At 44.6% G+C, this 18,504-nt stretch overlaps 1 protein-coding gene and 1 pseudogene across 6 annotated transcripts; one reads left to right on the top strand and one right to left on the bottom strand.

Moving 5' to 3' along the window:
• Positions 1-529: 529 nt before the first annotated feature.
• Positions 530-4,645, bottom strand: LOC124684271 (annotated as a pseudogene).
• Positions 4,646-6,164: 1,519 nt separating this feature from the next.
• LOC124698448 lies at positions 6,165-13,199 on the top strand. 6 transcript variants are annotated; one of them, XR_007000980.1, is made up of 6 exons: positions 6,165-7,306; positions 7,667-8,177; positions 8,605-10,051; positions 10,168-10,234; positions 10,670-11,003; positions 12,941-13,199. XR_007000980.1 is itself a non-coding variant. In XM_047230937.1 (3 exons), the coding sequence occupies exons 1-3, from the start codon at positions 6,256-6,258 to the stop codon at positions 9,887-9,889; spliced, it is 2,847 nt and encodes a 948-aa protein (XP_047086893.1). In that variant the 5' UTR covers positions 6,165-6,255; the 3' UTR covers positions 9,890-10,515. The 6 variants fall into 6 exon arrangements, 1 of the variants encoding a protein (XP_047086893.1); XR_007000969.1 differs by having other exon boundaries at positions 8,605-10,234; XR_007000971.1 differs by having other exon boundaries at positions 8,605-10,234; positions 12,938-13,199.
• The last annotated feature ends 5,305 nt before the right edge of the window (positions 13,200-18,504 follow it).

Here is an 18,504-nt window from a genome sequence, read left to right as displayed (position 1 = left end):
TAGCGCCATTTTGAGATCCTAATGTGTATGTAAGTGTGCGCAACTATATCTTAAATCAGGTTCTGTGCTCCTGATTGTCAAGTTGATGTTTGATGATTCTCAATTTGAACGTGCTGGCTAGTTTTGGTTTGCGCACTTGATTGATCCAGCGTCAAGTTCTAATATCCCTATTTCTGAATACCGTAGAAAATAGGAACAATAGTATGCATAGATCATATGGTGGTACCACATAGTGACATAGTGCAAGATTGTTAACACTGTTTCTGGATCAAACCAACTATGGTCAAGCAAAGAAATGAAATGGATAAAAAAAAACTGAAAAGAACGGCCTTCTTTTCATAGGGACATGGGGAATATCTGGTCCCTTATATGGGCACTCCTGGTTAAAACTTGCTAGGATAGCAACGACAAAAGTTGGAACATTATACATTTATATTTCGAAGTAGCTGACAGAACATTAGTTTAGTACACCACAAACATGTTTGCTCACTCATAAAACTGAACTTAATATCTACAATATTGTATACTATCTCATCCTTTTACTCTAAACCGAACTTATTACCTGTAATCTTGTAGACTATCCCAGCTGTAAAGATCCTTACTCATATTTTAATGATATATGATACTGAATTTCCATCATCGTATCAAACCTCTGGGTCTAGAATGATTCGAACTCTAGTCGACATGGGAGCCGAACTCGTTATAGTTATGTCTATTGTCCTGCTTGTTTGGCCCATGTATGCCGACGACGTGTCTTCACCAGCACACCCTTTACTCAGTGCAGTAGGCTGCTTAGGTTCCACTGGTAAGCTCATGGTTTCAGAGTTCAGCATTACAGCAACATCAGTCATGGTGGGCCGATCTGCTGGATCTTCCTGAGCGCAAAGCAGTGCCACCTGAGTGCACCGCGTAATCTCGGCGATTTCATATACGTTCCCTAATGCCGGATCCACAAGCTCATGCAACCTTTGGTCCTTCCACATATGCCAGGCCTGAAATATTTTTCCAATAAACTTGACATGAGAGAACTGCAACGCAAATCCAAATTTAGAAACATATATGGACCCAACATAAGGCAGTCGTGAGTGTATAACTATGCGAAATCTTGCTTGAAATATATTCAGTTCACTCACGTCTCGTACAAGTTCACCAACAGTATCTCCTTGCTTGTCGAGTATGGTATTCTTCCGTCCGCTAATGATCACCAGAACCAAGACGCCGAAGCTGAACACATCTGTCTTCATTGAGTAAACTCCTTCAGATGCATACTCCGGTGCTTTGTAACCACTGAAAGGTGCAAACAGAAGAGATTAAAACTGCAATACTGGAACATCTGAACATGAATGATGGAATCTGTAAAGATTGATAAATTATGCAGCTTATACCTAGTCCCCACAACCCTGATTGTACGCTCTTCTGCGACGTCTGAGCTCAGTGCTCTAGCTGATCCAAAATCAGCAATCTTTGGGATCATGTTGTAATCCAAGAGGATATTATGTGGTTTTAAGTCTCTATGGACGATCCAGAACCTGGAGCCTTTGTGCAGGTAAACAAAGCCCTCTGTTAACCCTGCGATTATCTTGAGTCGCTTAGACCAGTCTAGCAATGGCCCTTTTGTTCTGTCTGCAAAATATTCGAATGGTGATTACCTTTTAGATATAATAATTGCGATTTCCATTCTGATGTAAACCAAACTACAATAGGTTCAAAACCGGTTATAATTTGAGCAACAAACAATAAGGTGAAGCTAGAGGCCTAGAGCTTATGTACCTATTTACTACTCCCCCGTTTCGAAATAGATGTCTTCCTAGAGTTGGTCACTAGAATATTTTCCTCCCTAAGCAAGGCATCCAAGTGCAACAGAAGCTCCTTGGAACACGATAACTAAAATTGCATCGGAAGTATAGAAAGACAAGTATTTTACCAAATAATTGGAGAAGCTAAAAGGACATCAATTTTGAAATGGAGGGAGTAGGAATTAAATGAGGTGTGCGTGAAAATTAACTCCGATAAGGGAAAGCGTACCAGATATGTAATGGTCCAAGGAACCATTTTGGAGGAACTCGTAGACAAAAATCCTTTCTTTCCCATGGACGCACCACCCCAATAACCTAACCAGATTGATATGCTGAAGCTTTGCAAGCTGCAACTCACTGTCAAAATCGAATATTGTTGCATGCTTATCAAGCCGTTTAACGGCAACCATAAGTCCATCAGGTAACTGGCCCTGCAATGGTTACTAAGGGAGTTCAAATAACAGTCTCTCAAGTCTCAACAGAAATCAGTAGTTTATTGTAATGGCAAGGAAGACATGCATTCACTTCGTTAGTTGCTTTCTATGTTAGCTAAAATGCTACCTTGTAAACTGTCCCAAATCCACCACACCCAATTATTGCCTTCTCTGAGAAATTGTTTGTAGCATCCGCGATCTGAAAGAAGTTGAACTTTGCAAAACCCACACAAGCCTCTTCTATGCGAGTACAAAGCTCCACAAGTTCTTCAATGTCAAAGAGTTTCTGCTCTTGAAGGTCCACGGTTCCTGACTCATGGATAATGTATCCTTGTCACCAATGGGATGACATAAAAACTCGCGTGACTAAGAGAATACAAAATTATGGACAACACACTCCTTTGCTTGTTAAATTCATCATCAACTCATCCTAATTACAAGAGTGCGATCTTACGAAGACAAATAGAGGCTGATACAAGAAGTCGTAAAATATATTGATGATGTTTCTATCACTCAACTCGAATGTTTCATGTAGGCCGGCATAAGCCCGCCGCAGTCCCGGGATTTTTTTTTTTTTTCAAGTAGTTACTAAATGGAGTAAATATGTACCAAAAAGGAACTTTTCAGTATAGGATTGAACTTATCAGTATAGAATTGTATATTGAGTAATTTGAAGTTCATAGTTTGTATTGTGCAGATGTTGTTTTTCCCCATTAGCTAGTGCTCTTTCACATGTGCTTATTAACTTCTATCTGGCCACAGTTGAATCCTATGTGACGACTCAATGTTTACTCATGATTTTTTTTGCATGTATAACCTAACAAGCACGGATACGGCAGAAACTGCCGAACTGACGTCCTGATACGGTGGGATACAGGGATACGGCGGGATACGGCAGTATACAAAGAACAATATCAAAACCCATTGTACTGCCAATTTTATTCTCCATTCCAATATATCAAAAAGATGAGCAGCGGGGGTATTGCTATGTGATAGAAATAATAATAAAGCAATTCTAAAATTCTTGCAGCAAATAACTTTAAAATGAAACTTAAATCTATTAGTTTCCATATCTGAGTCGATGAGTAGGCAGTTAGGAAATCCATAGAAGTAGCTATTTACCTATGAATGGTTGGTCTCCAACATTGCGAAGTTTAGTAGCTCGCTGAACACGTACTTTACTGAAATCCGAAGCTCTTGTTGAAAACCTAAAATTAGGTAAATCTCACCATTACTATATGTCCATATCCATACTTCACCTACCAATCGTTTTAACGCAGTCCTAAGAGTGGCATAATTTGGACATCCGAGTCTATCTAACTGAAAGAATTTCTGGCACAGTTACATGACTTAAGCTTCACACCTGTTCATTTTAAGAGGGAAAACATCATACTTATCGATAAAGATACTAGAAAATTTTCAAACATAATAGTATATTTTTAGTTAAACACACTCATATCTTAATTTCAAGCTGACTGATCCAGTTTACATCTACATTGCAGATATAATATACATATTTTACAAGTTGTAACACTAGCTCCGAACCAGAACCAGTTCTATGATCTAGATCAAGCGGTAGTCACTAGTGAACCAAGTATTGTCAAGAATCATAGTTATCTTGTTGCTTATCACTATGTCAGCATACACAGCGGTTAACCATCCACATTGTCATTTGATCAAAGTAAGCGATACACTACATAACGATGAATGTTTACGGAGTATAATACACTACATAATGAAAACTATCTGACCTGGTGTGACAGTTTGAACTATCTGTGACCACACTGAGCATCCCCTCATCAACCTGCTAGACAAACACAAAGATAAATATTTTTTATGAACAATTAGCCAGCACTGGTTGTAAGAATTATGATGGAGGTTAGCTTTGGTCTTATTACAGAGCTGGAACACCCTACGAAATCGGATTTTCTAAATTCAAATCGATTTGTTTAATTGGTAGTAAGAAATAACTGAAGTGTACCTTGACAGGACGATTATCCGTAGAATTGTCGACGAGGGCGATGAGCGGGATGAGGCGGATGAACATGTCGATCTCGTGCTGCGCGGCGCGGAGTTCCTCCGCCATCCGTGCCCCCAGGAGCAGGCGGCGGAGGTAGCCGCAGTCTTGGCAGGCGCTGACGAGCGCGTAGCACCGCCGCAGCGCGCCGCCGAGCTGCTCCAGCGGCCGCCTGGTAACCTCCCGCCGCATCAGCTCCGTGAGCTCCAGCTCCCTGAGCAGGCCGCCGACGAGCTCCACGTGCTGCGCGAGCCGCACGCAGGCGTCCCGGTGGCGGCGCGCCGCCAGGGCCGCCTGCACCACCATGGAGACTAGCCCGCCGACAGCTGCGCCACGTTGGAGGCCTGCCCCAGGGTCGCCCACAGGCTGCTCGAGGAGTTGCCCCATGGGTTCGCCATGGTCGCTGCTTCCTGCTTCTGCACTCTGCAGCCTCTCCTGCACCTGCGGCAGGCGGCCAGGTGTCGTCGCCGCCATTGACCGGCGGAGTATTAGTGAGCTTTTGTTTGACTAAGCATCTTGTTTTTTTTTTAAGAATAGCAAGCATCGTGCTAATTGACCGTCGGGGGCGTGCCACATTTTTTATTTTCTTTTCACTTTCGATGAAAAAGTCCGGCCCGTTTAGCCGACTTTGTCAATCTCAAGATTTGTTGGATGAAATTTTTTCGACGCAATTTCTCGGAGGTGCTTATAAAGATAGGGTGTACGTGCGTTCATAGAAATAAGTGTATGTGCATATATATGAACGTCTACGTCTGTATTGTGTTTCGCAAAAAAAAAATTAACCGAAAAGGTCCCCAAGGACTGAGATTCTTAATTAATCTAGAGCCACGGAGGTACAAAATACAAAAGGACCCTGAAAAGATACGAAATAACAGATAAATGCCTAAAATTTGCACAAAGGACCTTAGATCTAGGATGAAGAACACGATCCAGTTTAGCTCCTTCTCCACCAAACTCACAGTGCATCCTGCCGTGCTCAACTGCAGCGACACCGGGAACATGGCCACTTGGGTCACCGCAGCGGGAGCCGAACACGGCGGAGCTATCATGCCTCCGAAGCTGGAGGTTGAAGTATTCCCTAAGCTGGCTCTCAAGTACCAGCAGATCAGGGGGAGTGGTCGCCATTTGGCTTGAAGGGTCAACGACGAACTCGGCGCCGATGATGTACTCCCTAGAGTACAGCCGCCATAGAAGCAACAACCGGCACTAGTTGCTGCAAGTCTTCGTCTTGAGCATGTCAACGCAGCAAGAAGATCTCCCCCGCCTACTCCAGAACCATACGGATCCGAACAGATCCCATCGCCAACAGTTCCTCCCGTCACCGGGACGACAAGAAGATGGCTAGGGATCTCAAGATCTGGTAGCTATGAAGCCACATCGGGCTTATTCTGCGTGGAGGGAAAAGCAACGTTGCTTGTCACCTTCGGCTCCATCCACCGGAGCACCGTGAGCAGAAGCAACATCACCCCCAGCCACCGAGCGCCGGCCGCAGGCGTCGGCCACCGAAGCTCCACCGGCATCACGTCAAACCGGGACAGAGCCCGAACACAACTACTACTAAACCTAGATCTACTATATACATACCGACCTCCTCCCTTCTCCCTCCCGCCGCCTCCAGCCGGCGAAGCCACCGGAAAAGGGGGAGGGAGGAGCTGAGAGGCGGCGAGGGACTCTCAAGGGGAGCCGGCGAAGAGAGAGGGGAAAGGGGGGGAATAATCTAGCGTTACTTTTTTTTTTGAGAATTATAATCTAGCTTTACTTACACGTAACTTGTAGAAACGTTGGGCCATATGAGAAACATAGTTATGAAAGGTGGCCCAGTGAAGCCCCAAAAAGAAGGAAGTCGGCCCAAGAAGGGAGCATTACCGTCATCGTCATATTTTTTTTATTCGTCTCCAAATCTAATCCATCTCGGGTCCTCTTCTTCTCCTCTTCGCGACGGAAGCCAAACCCTAGCAAGCTCACCTCAGCACCACCGCCACCCGCCGTCGCCGATCTCCTCCGCACCATGGCGGCGCCGAAGCCCATCTGGGTGCGCCAGGCCGAGGAGGCGAAGCTCAAGTCCGAGGCCGACACCACCGCCGCCGCCAAGGCCGCCTTCGACGCCACCTTCCGCGCCCTCTCCGCATCCGCCCACGCCGACCAGCCGCCCCAGGACCCGGAGCCCTCCTCCTCCTCCCCCGCCCAGCCCTCCTCCTTCCCCGCCCTCCGCGCCGCCTCCGCCAACTCCGACACGGACTCCGACGACGACGACCGTCCCCGCGCCCCGCCGGGTCCCGTCGACCCCGCCAAGTCCTCCGCCGCCGGCCCCGGCATCGCCGGCGGCTCCGCGGCCGCGCCGGCCACCTTCACCGTCGTCGGCAAGGACCGCGACGGGCGCCGGGTCACCTCCGGCGGCGCGAGCGTGCGCGTCCGCGTCCGCCCCGCGGACAACTCCGACAGCTCCGACCTCGAGGGCGCCGTCAGGGACAACGCCGACGGCTCCTACGCCGTCACCTACGTCGTCCCCAGGCGCGGCAACTACATGGTCCACGTCGACCTCGACGGCGCGCCCATCATGGGCAGCCCCTTCCCCGTCTTCTTCAGCGCCGCCTCCACCACCACCGCGTCCCCGTACCCCACCGCCACCACAACCTTCCCCACTACCTCCTCCGCGTACCCCAACATGGTCAACCAGACCATGCCCAACATGCCCAACTACGCGGGCTCCTTAACCTCCGGCCCCTTCCCCAGCATGATCGGCCTCTTCCCCGGCTCCTCCACAGGCTCGTCCGGCGGGGTCACCCTGCCTGGCGTCGGTGCCTCGCTGGGGGAGATTTGTCGGGAGCACATCAATGGCAAGTGCACCAAGGGGACCGACTGCAGGTTCAGCCACCCACCGCAGCAGCTGCTCATGTCAGTCATGGCTGCCCAAACGTCTGTGAGCACGCTGGGCCACGCTCCCATGGCGCCATCCGCCGCGGCCATGGCGGCCGCGCAGGCCATCATGGCTGCCCAGGCACTTCAGGCACATGCTGCTAAGATGCAAGCTGATGCCAAGGCTGCAGCGCTGGCTCCAGGTAATACCTGCCAATTTTTTACGAATTCACATCATGCACCTAATATTGAACTGGGATCAAGAATTGCCTGATGGTCCTGTGTTTATCCCCACTGTGCCAAACTGCCAAATCAATAATCTAGACATGTTTGGTTGCAAGCTTTTCAATGCTATTCCTATAATAACTTAAGGTGCTTAATTTACATTAAACTCCTCATCCTGTCAGCCATGTTTGGTTACAAGATTTTAACACCGTTTTGTAAAATTTAGAGTTATGTTGCCTTGAAATTTAGTGAAGATGTCATGCTCTTCTGAATTGGTACATGCACTTAAGACATTGTTTTCCTAGTCATGTCGCTCACATGCATGGTCGTCCTTGTAGGTCCGACGGAAGCTGAGAAAGCCGAGACTCTGAAGAGAACTGTTCAGATTAGCAACCTGAGCCCACTGCTTACTGTGGAGCATCTCAAGCAGATGTTTGGGTATGTCGGCAAAGTTGTTGACTGTACCATTGCAGACTCGAAACATACTGCTTATGTGGAGTACACCAAACCGGAAGAAGCAACCGCAGCGTTGGCGCTCGGTAACGTGGATGTTGGTGGTCGCCCGTTGAATGTTGAGATGGCTAAGTCTCTTCCTCAAAAGGCTACTTTGGCAAATAGCAATTTGCCTTTGATGATGCAGCAAGCTGTTCAGTTGCAACAGATGCAGTTCCAGCAGGCACTGATGATGCAGACGGCATTGGCAGCTCAGCAGACTGCTTCACGTGCAGCTACTATGAAAAATGCCACTGAAGCAGCAGCAGCACGGGCTGCTGAAATAAGCAGGAAGCTGAAGGCAGAGGGCTTTGGTGGGGAAACTGTGGAAGAAAAGGAGGCCAAAGAGAAGTCAAGGTAATGTTTGACTCTTTGGGTGTTACATGAATTCTTGTCATCTTCTTTGGTATAATTTCGTAACAGATAGATCTTTCCTGTTTTCTTGTCTACTTACCCATTACGAGGAGATTAGAAGCACATTGTTCTTACCTGGATGGTTCTTTCAATTATTGGTTGTGCGAAAGGGATTTGGAACTTGTCATTAGCAATACATGCTTTATTTTTTAATACTAGAAAGAAGGTAAAATAATTGAAAGAGAAAGCTCTAGTTACAGATGAAATTGCAGGAGTCCTGACCAGTTTATTGAAAGAGATAGCTCTAGTTACAGATGACGTTGTTTTGTTATTGGGCATATATATTGCCATTTTTGTTTATGCATCTGTGCTTTTTGTGGAGCATGTGAAATTGCAGGAGTCCTGACCAGTTTATTATTTAATTTTACAGATCGCTCTCACCCCCTTCTCGTAGGTCCAAATCTCGGTCAAGATCACCTATCAAGTACCATCGGAGTAGGCGGGATCGCTCTTACTCTCCACCAGTTAGACGCTCCCGGGAGCACCGATCACGATCTCCATCAAGATCTCACCACTACTCAAAGTATGGGAGTGACCGGTCATATAGGGACGATAGGGACAAGTATAGCAGGTCTGGGAGAAGAGAGAGTGATCGATCCCGTGATCATTATTCATCTAGTTCAAGGAGGAACAGAAGTAGAAGTATAAGCCCGAGGTATAAGAAGTCATCGAGAGCTGATTCTCGGTCACCGAAGCGGCAAAGGGAAGAAAGTTTAAGCCCATCGAAATCAAGAAGGTCAGGTCGTGCTGATTCAAGGTCACCGAGGCGTCATAAAGGAAGCAAATCATCACCAACACGTGACGAGCGTTCTTCTCGTCGTAGCAGGCATTCAAGATCCAGGTCACAAGAGAGAAAGCATCGTAGCAGTGATAAGAAGGACGTAAAAAAATCTGAGACGCAGGATGACAAAAAAAGATCTAGCAGATCTAGTAGAGGTGGAAAAGATGAAAGGTCTGTAAAGGACCCAGTGGAAGATAAGAATGTGGATACTTCTGTTGTTGCTCATAAAAGGAGTTCATCTGTATCTGAAGATGAAATGCTGACCAGTGATAATGGTAATCACAAGAAACCTAGGCATGATGCTGCCCTGGAGTATGACAAGAGGAAGAATGAGGACAGTATTGAGGATGGTGCTGGGATGACTGGAGATAAAATTGACGTGGACAGAAAATACAGAGAAGACGAATCAAAACATTCTTCTAAGGATAAAAGCTCTCGTCATTTGTCTTCACGGTCCCATAGAAGCTCAAGACGTTCCGGGGAAAAACACCATAGGGATGGTACTGACCAGCATGAATTGAAGAGATCAGAAGAGGGTGCTAGAGCTAGGAAAGACAGTAGTTCTCTTGATGATCCCTTTTCTTCGGATAAAAGGAAAGTCCATAAGGAGAGCTCTCCTGATAGAAAGCTTAATCAGTCGAAAGCTGGTTCAGATTCTGAAGGCATCAATCATGACACTGAAGTTAGGCTGCGGAATGCTTTACTAGAAAAGGCAAATCTGGTTATCCAGGAGGACCTACAGTTTGCTGATGAAACTGGTGCGTCGTCTACAGATAAATGCTCAGCAGATGTTCCATTGCCTGCATCCGTGTCCAACATTAATGGGCAACATGGACCTGAAGGAGATGGTGCTTTAGGGGAGTCTGCCATATGATGTTAAGCAGAGTGTTCACCTGAGTCTGCTCAACCAATGGATGCATAGCGCTGAACTAGTGTTTGTTACCTCCTTTCTGATTTAGGAGTTTTATTTGCAGGATATGGAGATCTCAGGAGAGCTTCAGTGTGGACCAGAGTGTTCGTCTGATCTATAAAAAATGTATTCCTCATTATACTTAATTGATGGAGATTAACTCCTAAATGTAACACTGGAGACTGTAAGGTTATTTAGTACAGCGAGGTCAAAACCAACCAACCATATACTTGTCGTTGCAGGCTTGTGGAGAGTTGGAGCTGATTCTGCGGTGAAGATTGAAGGCAGTGCGCACTTATCCATACTCAAGTAAAGTCCATTATAAAGGCTATATAAACAACTTATCTCTAGGCTATGCTACGTTTCCGTGGGCATGCTTTGGCTTGTGCAATGGTCCGAAGATGTTTTTCTGCATACTGTAAACATTTTCTGATATAGTTTGCATCAAGTACTCTGTTTTTTTTTTTTTTGCGTTCATGTGTACCTTGTATCAGTAATGATCTGATGATCCAATAATTGATCGCTATGTTACAAATAAGTTCACTAATTGTTTACTTCTTCTGATGAATGTAGAGAATTGCCCTGTATAATTTATTTGTTATCTTGTTTGCTGCTCAATTCTCACCAAGTTCGCATAAAATGTAAATGTATGTGTTTATGTCATGGCATTCACTATTTTCTTTTTTCCTTTTCCTTTTCTTTTTCCCTTTCCTTTTTTTCTTTTTTCCCTTTCCTGAGTAACAGGGTCTGCTCGAGAAGCCAGTAACTGACTGGTGTGTGAGGCAATTGTTGAGAAAGTCCAAGCATTTTCTCGAGGGATGTTCCCTTGATAGTTCCAGAGATAAGCAGCATGCCTTCAGATATATAGCATTCCTTATGTCTTCTTTTGGCTGTTTTTTTCCGAGGCACTGTCTCTGCAAAGAGCAATTTTGCTACTCAGTTACTATTTACATGCTGTGATGGGTGTTGTGATTGGAAAAATATGTGCAGGTTTTATGAAAGGTGATTGCAGTTGGAGCATGCTTTGAGGGGATTGTGAGGCATGCTAACTTTAGAAGCTGCTTTGTGTGTAGAAGAGGTAAGGGTTTATGCTGGTTAGGGTTAACATCAGGCATATTTATTCATGCCCAGAAATCCAGTCTTTGCTGCTTCCACCATATATTTTCCTGTTCCATTCGACCGGGTTCTTGATAGAGATATTTGTTTTTGCGGCAGAAATATGTCATTATTCGAGCAAGTTATTATAGTAGCAGTTTCCTAGTTTTATCTCTTAGTACCTTTTTTTACCCTTCTGTTTGCTTGTCTTGACTATTTATTGGATTCTGAATTAATGGACATAGCAAGTTTGTTGTCTCAGGAGTCAGGACTAATGTCAGGTGCTTGGTAGATTGTAGTTTTGGTGTCACTGGACTGTCGAGTTCGATTAGAGTAGACTAGACTAAACTAGAAGATGACAAGTTGAGCAAATTAAACACTACTGATGAGTTAATGTGTCTGTTTGGATTTATTGGATCAATACCTTGCAATATCAGTGGTGGGTTTCGTACTTAGGGTTCTTGATAGAAACTTGTGTTCATATTTACGGCAGACATGTGGACATGCATTCTTGGACAAGTCGTAGTGTGCTGGCATGTCAGTTTCCTAGTTTTATCTCCTTCAAGTAGCTGTCTTTTGCCTTTCTCCTCTTTCATTCGCTTGTCTTCACTAGGATGATGACTTGACAATTGACATAGGCAACTTTGTCCCAGATTGCTATAAGTTCCTCCTAGCTGCTAGGTCATCTTTTCGGTGTCACTGGTAGATGAAGTTCGACTAGAGTAGCAGATGGCAGGCTGAGTAAATTAAAGACGATTTACCTGGGAGACACTTGGTTATAGATGCATCAGTAGTAACAGATCTGGGTGACATGTATCACAGTTCACAGGCTATATATCTGGCCTGCACCTACATATGGATCAATATTTCCTGAGACGGCAGTGTAGCAATGGTCTCTAGACTGTCACGTTGACATCAGCTAAGGATCAACAAGTAGGCACATTTTTCATATAACTACCTCCCACTCCCTCCATCCCATAGTATATTGGTTATAATAACATCTTATATTATGGGACAGAGGGAATTATTTAGTTTGTCTCAGATTGTGACAAGTGTTTGATAGATTGTATTTTCAGTGTTACTGGTCGGTCAAGTTCGACTAGAGTAACAGGTGACAGGATGTACAAATTAAACAGTGTACCAGTAGTAACATTCCGGTGAGATGTAGGTGACCAGTACTATTAATGTGCATCCCATTGACATCAGCCTAGAATCAGCCGATCGTACATATACTGTTAAAGGGTAGCAGGGCACATTACATATAGCTAACGAATTTGGACCTAGCGAAAAGGACTCTAAGCCTTCGCGCAAACAAGCAAAGTAGAAGCAAGACGAGGAAGCGGAGCTGTCGTAGAAGCAGTAGCTTCCCCCGACAATATACAATACAACAGTAGCGACCATGAATCAAAAAGCCCCTAGTTTAACGAGTTCGCTGCTTTTCCCAGGCCGGAGAAGGGCAACTACTTATTGATTGATCGCCTTTCTTTGATATGTGTTCAATTTAGTACAATACATACTAGTTGATATTATTTATTTTACCAAATTTGCAAACCTAGTAAAGACCGCCTCTTTAGTAGTAAGTTTTTGTTGACTGCCAAGTAACCCTGACCAAATAACACGACGAATTAGTGGAGCTCATGCTGGACCATCTTATTGAATCCAACTATATATGGTAAACCCTATGTTCCAAATTATAAAACGTTTTGGTAGGCAATTTTAGCCTACTGAAACAACTTATAAATTGGGACGGAGGTAGTATTTTTACACGGTGGATCCGATTGATGTGTGCACCCTTATGAATGTTTTTTTCACACTGTTTAAATATGCATGCGTGCTTTTGTATTGTATATCTTATATATTGTTGATATGCAACGCGAGGTGTGTGTGGTTGATATTATAAATTTCTGAAATGTTAAGCAGGTTAACTATGCGAGGAGGAACAAAAGTTGTACCAGTATTGCCACAAGAAGGGCACATTGGCCTCATAAAAGAAGTCTGTCACAAGATTTGACACCAATCTGGGGATATGTCTCTTTTCAAGTGAAAATAAAATAATTTACAGCCACTTGTGCCCAACTTTTGGAACACACTTTTATCTGTGTTTTCACATGGAACAAGAAACCCACATTACAAATTTGCTTTGTTCAGAGAGAAAAACAATTGGCTGCAACTAATTCCTCATACCACCAGGTCTGGATTGGAGTAAATATCTGATCTGCTCATCAGATTTCTGACAACATCTCACTTCATCTGAGGCTTTAGATAAACAGGTGAAAAATATGTGCACCATAATCTGCTCACATAAAGGAGTTGGATTGGATTCAGATGATAAAACAAATGAGCTCGTTAAACAGTTGGATTTTTGCTATCATGTCTGAATATGTTGTGTACGCTCCAATTAGTTTGTTCAACCTATGAACATTAAATTTTGCCTCATCCTTGATTCCTGTAACAAGAATAACGATGTAGATACTGATTTTCAAAAAATATCAAAAATGTGATTTCAAAGATTCAATAGATTTTGAAATAAGTCATCCATGTACATATTACTTTGATACTTACTAGTGCAAATTTTCAAGAAAAAATGCAGTTGTATGTGGTCTATAAAAAAAAGGAGAGAAAATAGAACTTTGTGTTTTTTTGCTCAGTGAAAATCCTCCGGTCCTTAGTGTTGGACACTTTGTCTCACATAAGTTACAAACATGACATGCACTTACCTATATACATTCTCTACATACATGATTATGCCGTATTTTTTCTGATTTTATTTAGTATTTTTCTGAATTTACTATTCATAGAGTCCACACACACCATCAATGTCCCACCAAATCCGCGCCGTGTAGAGCCCTCCTTTGTGTCCTCACTAACCTCCTTCTATCCAGTGCATTGGTGAAACTTTGAGTTGGTGGCTCGCCGGCCGACGGCGAAGGCCACTAGGAAAATGGAGATTGGGGATTTCTTTTTGGCTCGTCCGTCCCAGCGAATATTTTCCCCATCCCCGCCTCGCCCCATTCCCGCATCTCCACCGGTGTGTCCCAACCACCGGTGCCTCTAATAGCAACTAAAACAACCTCAAATTTTAAAAAATAACAATTTTAAATTTTAAATTTTAAATCTGGCAGATTTCATTAAATTTGTACAAATTTGACAAATTTAAACTAAGAAACGTCAAACCTAATTTAATGAAGGAGGTTGAACGCGCTGAGTCCAAGATGCCGACGTTGTCACCGTTGCCGCCTTCGGAGGATGAGACGAAGTCGAAGTTGCTGTTGTCGTCGCCGTCCTCAGTTTTTACCGTCGGTGTCGGAGCAGGGGCGGCGATGTTGTTGTTGTCGATCGCTGACCACCATACTGCTTGCCGTTGACCAACGCTGGCACGTCCTCGTTGATCGACTAGTGCAACAGAAAATGCTTCCCGACGCGTCCTTTAGATCGTCGGCGCAGCGGTTCGCCCCTGCATCTCTAGCTTCACCTCCCACCACTTCTTCTCCTCCTGCAGTGGCGGTGGCAGAAGAACAACGGGAGGAGAGGCGCCCTACGGCGCCTGAGATGAGGCGCTTCTATGGCGGTGAATGGAGCTCCTCCTTCTTCACCACCGCCTCCCTTTTTACTCGCCCCGAGGAAGAACCGCGGATGACGACACCGCCGCCGCGTCCCGACGGCGTATAGGGCGCTGAGTGCTACTGCCTCGTGGCGCCCGACGAGCCGGAGGACGACGAGGCTGGATACGTTGACGTCGCGATGGAGTGCACCGCCGGGAAGCAGACAACTCGCTGTTGAGGGTTGTTGGTGCGCAGCGGGAAATCATTGTACGCCGCGAGCGTGGCATCGACGCCCTCATCCATACCACCAAGAGCACCGGCCTCAACTAAGTGCACCAACAACAAGTTAAGCTAGGCAAGAAGTAGAAGATATATACACCACAAGTGAGAAGCAAGATATAGTACTTCAAGCACGATGTCTATCACAAGAAAAGTAAACTCGGGTATATAGAAAACCGAGGCACGCAGAGACTAAGATGTATTTCCATATTCCCTCACGTGAAGTGAGGTACGCCACGTTGGAGAGGTGCGGATAAATGAAGGTCTCACGAATGCTACGAAGGCTCACCTTCTTCTCCAAGCTAGCCAATTCTGCGAAGGAAAAAAAAAGCCTTTCCTTGTGGCTAGGTTTTCCTCCACTCCGGAGATGACAAGCTCCACAGCCACTTCACAATCTTTCACAAAGAGATCATCGGTGCACCAAACGCCAAGCCAACTAGCAGGTCACCCTCCAAGAGTAACAAGCTCACGCCCTCCCCCCCCCCCCCCGCTCGAACAAATCATAATGGAGAGGTCAACACTTATGCAAGGATGCAAAAGCAAGAACACCAAACGTTCATAGCATTTTTTCTATCGAACCATAGTTTGGAGCACCGCCGTAGATCCGTCGATACCATCACCCCTCTCTACTAGTAACATCACCGCCCTTGCTGGTAGCATCGTTGACGACCTCTAGTATCATCACCGCAGCTGGTAGCATCCCTAATTTGACTGGGCAACACTATCGTAGACGATCGGTAGCATCACAACTGTCGACGGTCGGTAGCATCACCACCTCATTTTGCAGAACCACCACACAACTTATACAACTACGCCGATTGTAGATCTAGTGGCGGCTGTTTGTAGCTTTGGCGAGCGACGCATGCAGCTCCACCCCTCGTTACCTCGTATGTCGGGGGGGGGGGTCAAATGAGATGATACCGTGTACTACAAAAGCCCGGCAGCCACGATGATGGAGACGATGAAGAAGATGTCCCAACTAGCGCTGAGGATGAGGTGAATGACGCGTCTACTCTCGAAGGCGGTGTGTGGTGCAGCCGCTGAAGGTAGAAGATTGTGTGCCCACATAGCAGCATCGTTGTGTCAGTGTTCACCATCTTCTAGCACCCGCCAGCAGGATCATTGGGGATTTGGTGTGGGGATATCCCAGTGGGGAAGAGGGAAAAGGGAGGAAATGAGAGGAAGATTACAATGGGAGGAGATAAGATGGGATCCAGGGGACATGATCGCGTGTGTTGACCCGTAGGATGGCAACGCGAGATCCCGAGGGTATTTGATCATTTCCCTTTGGGTTTCCCATCTATGATCATAGGGCATCTCTAGTAGCCCAACCCATCCCGTGGAACCGAAGGCACCGGCACCTGGCGCAAGTTGAGCAACCGACTGGTAGGGAGGTGGACATAGTTCCACCCTACCGGCGTCCTCGTGTGATAGAGAAACCATGCAACGTCTATGGAGATGTACTGGCAGGTGCGCTTCGGTTTGGGCCGCGATGATCTGGCCTCATGTTTGTTCTTTTTCGGGGGGGAAACCCCTGGTAGGTTAAGCTTGGGCGTGACTAGCCAGCATAATGTAGTTATGCTGGATACACTACAGCAAAATCAGCATCTAGCGACGGTTTTCATGCCTTGTAGCCACGGTTTTACCCGTCTCTACAAGGTCTAGCGACGGTTCTATCACCCGTCTTATGGCCGTTGCCATAGCAACCGTGTCAAACATGTAAAGACGGTTTTGATAACCATGTCTACAACTAGAGACGATCACTAGATACGGTCAAATCCGTCGCTAGGTAGTGAATTCAAATTCCAATATAATTCACTTGACATGCCAACAACCGTCTCTAATTCAAATTATACCCATCTCTAGTTTTGAAATGTGAAACATGAGAGTAATTCCTTAGAGATGGCTATCATATTGGTAGAGATGGTTTTCTCGTGTCTAAGTCAAAACAAAAGAGACATTTTTCTAATTTTCTTGATACGGTCCCTCTAATTTATTGTATAATGTTTATGAATGGCAGGTATATGATTACCTACATACATTATGCATAATTTGTAGCCAACATCACAGCAGGTATCTATTACATAACATCAGCAAGATAAAGGCACATAATATTGAGAGAGAAAAGGACAATTTTACTAATATTGTTCAGCCGGAACACAAATCAATCTGTAAGGTACAACGAAATAGTTCAGAAAAGAACCTAATATCACAAATGCAAACTCTTGACTACCAGATATGTATTTACAATATAATAAATATCTGCAATTATAACTATTATGATTCAATTTCTAGTTAAATATTTCCTATTCCTGACTTGCTTCAGGGCGATTCTCCGGAAGTTGACGTCGACTTGTTAGGTGACAATTGAATTCTCTTCCTGTCAGCAACCTACCATTCAAAGGAAAAAATCATTTTGCTTTTCTGATTTGTTATATGTGAAAGAAATATGCATTTTCAAGCGAGATTGTAAAAATATTTCTGTTTGTACATACCAGCTGCCTTCTAAGGCGTGGTGGCAGACGTGAAAGCAGATCATCTTCTGGGTACTTCTCCGCAAGATAGGACAACACAAATTTCATGAGACCATCTTGTGCGTTACTAGTGCTAGTTCTTCCTTCTTCTCTTGACAGAGTGAAAACCTCCCACCCAAATACTTTGATGGGGTAATTGTTGGGCCCATTCCACGGACACGACCAGGGTGGTCCTTCCCAAATACATCTTTCATGCCTTTTTCATAATCTTCCTCAGTTTCAGGCCCATCTAATTTTTTCTCAGCCAATTTCATGTATACCTCATTATAAAAAAAAAAAATTAGAGGGCAACCAATTTTACAAGTAGAGTAAAGAGTGAAAAATATCATGTACATGCTATTGAAAAGATTATATATTGGAGAAGTTATGTCAAACTATCAGATCCAGCAAGAAAATAATATATAGCATAGTCATAGGTAGGTTTAATAATAGTGTAGTAACATAACTACTCTAGGCAGACGCCAATTTAAAGATGAGCCATATACTTTGAACCATTCAGCTTGGTAGAACAATGATTAAACATTAGGAATCATGACACTCTTGGAAATATTTATCCAACATAAATACCCTCTTTACTAATAATATTGCCAGAAGGAACACAACACATACTCATGGATCATTTATGTAGCTCCAATCTTGATATTCACCCTATCAATGAAAATTGTTATACAACCAAGTTCTTTGGAGGTCTATCTACACTGATGGAGCATTTTCTACGACAAGGCAATGTTCATGTGAACCAATAATACATTGAACATTCAATCATCACAAAAGGTACTAGGATATGCATATTGATCTCTTAGTGTATATCAAAAGTACAAACCGTAAGCAACCAAGCCTAGAGATTTTGTAGGAATGTGAGCCAATACCAAATTAGGCATAGTTACTCCACTACAAAAGAGTCAATACCATTTTTTCCTCAGTTAACGCATTGACATACACGCCATCCTTAGTTTTATGGCATTCATAAAAGAAAGTTGCTCAATCCACCTCCCTTCCAAGAGCATCTTCCTGGAATATTACAAATGTCGAAGTATGAGACAAAATGAGTAAAAAGATAGACAAATCAAGCAATCGATAATTACCACTTCCTTCCTCTTCCTAGCAAAACTTTTTCTTCCTAGTGTGT

The sequence above is a fragment of the Lolium rigidum genome, chromosome 1, assembly GCF_022539505.1.
Source record: "Lolium rigidum isolate FL_2022 chromosome 1, APGP_CSIRO_Lrig_0.1, whole genome shotgun sequence".
Taxonomy (NCBI): domain Eukaryota; kingdom Viridiplantae; phylum Streptophyta; class Magnoliopsida; order Poales; family Poaceae; genus Lolium; species Lolium rigidum.
The sequence above is the reverse complement of the archived record's forward strand: the minus strand, read 5'-3'. Positions and strand labels throughout refer to the sequence as shown.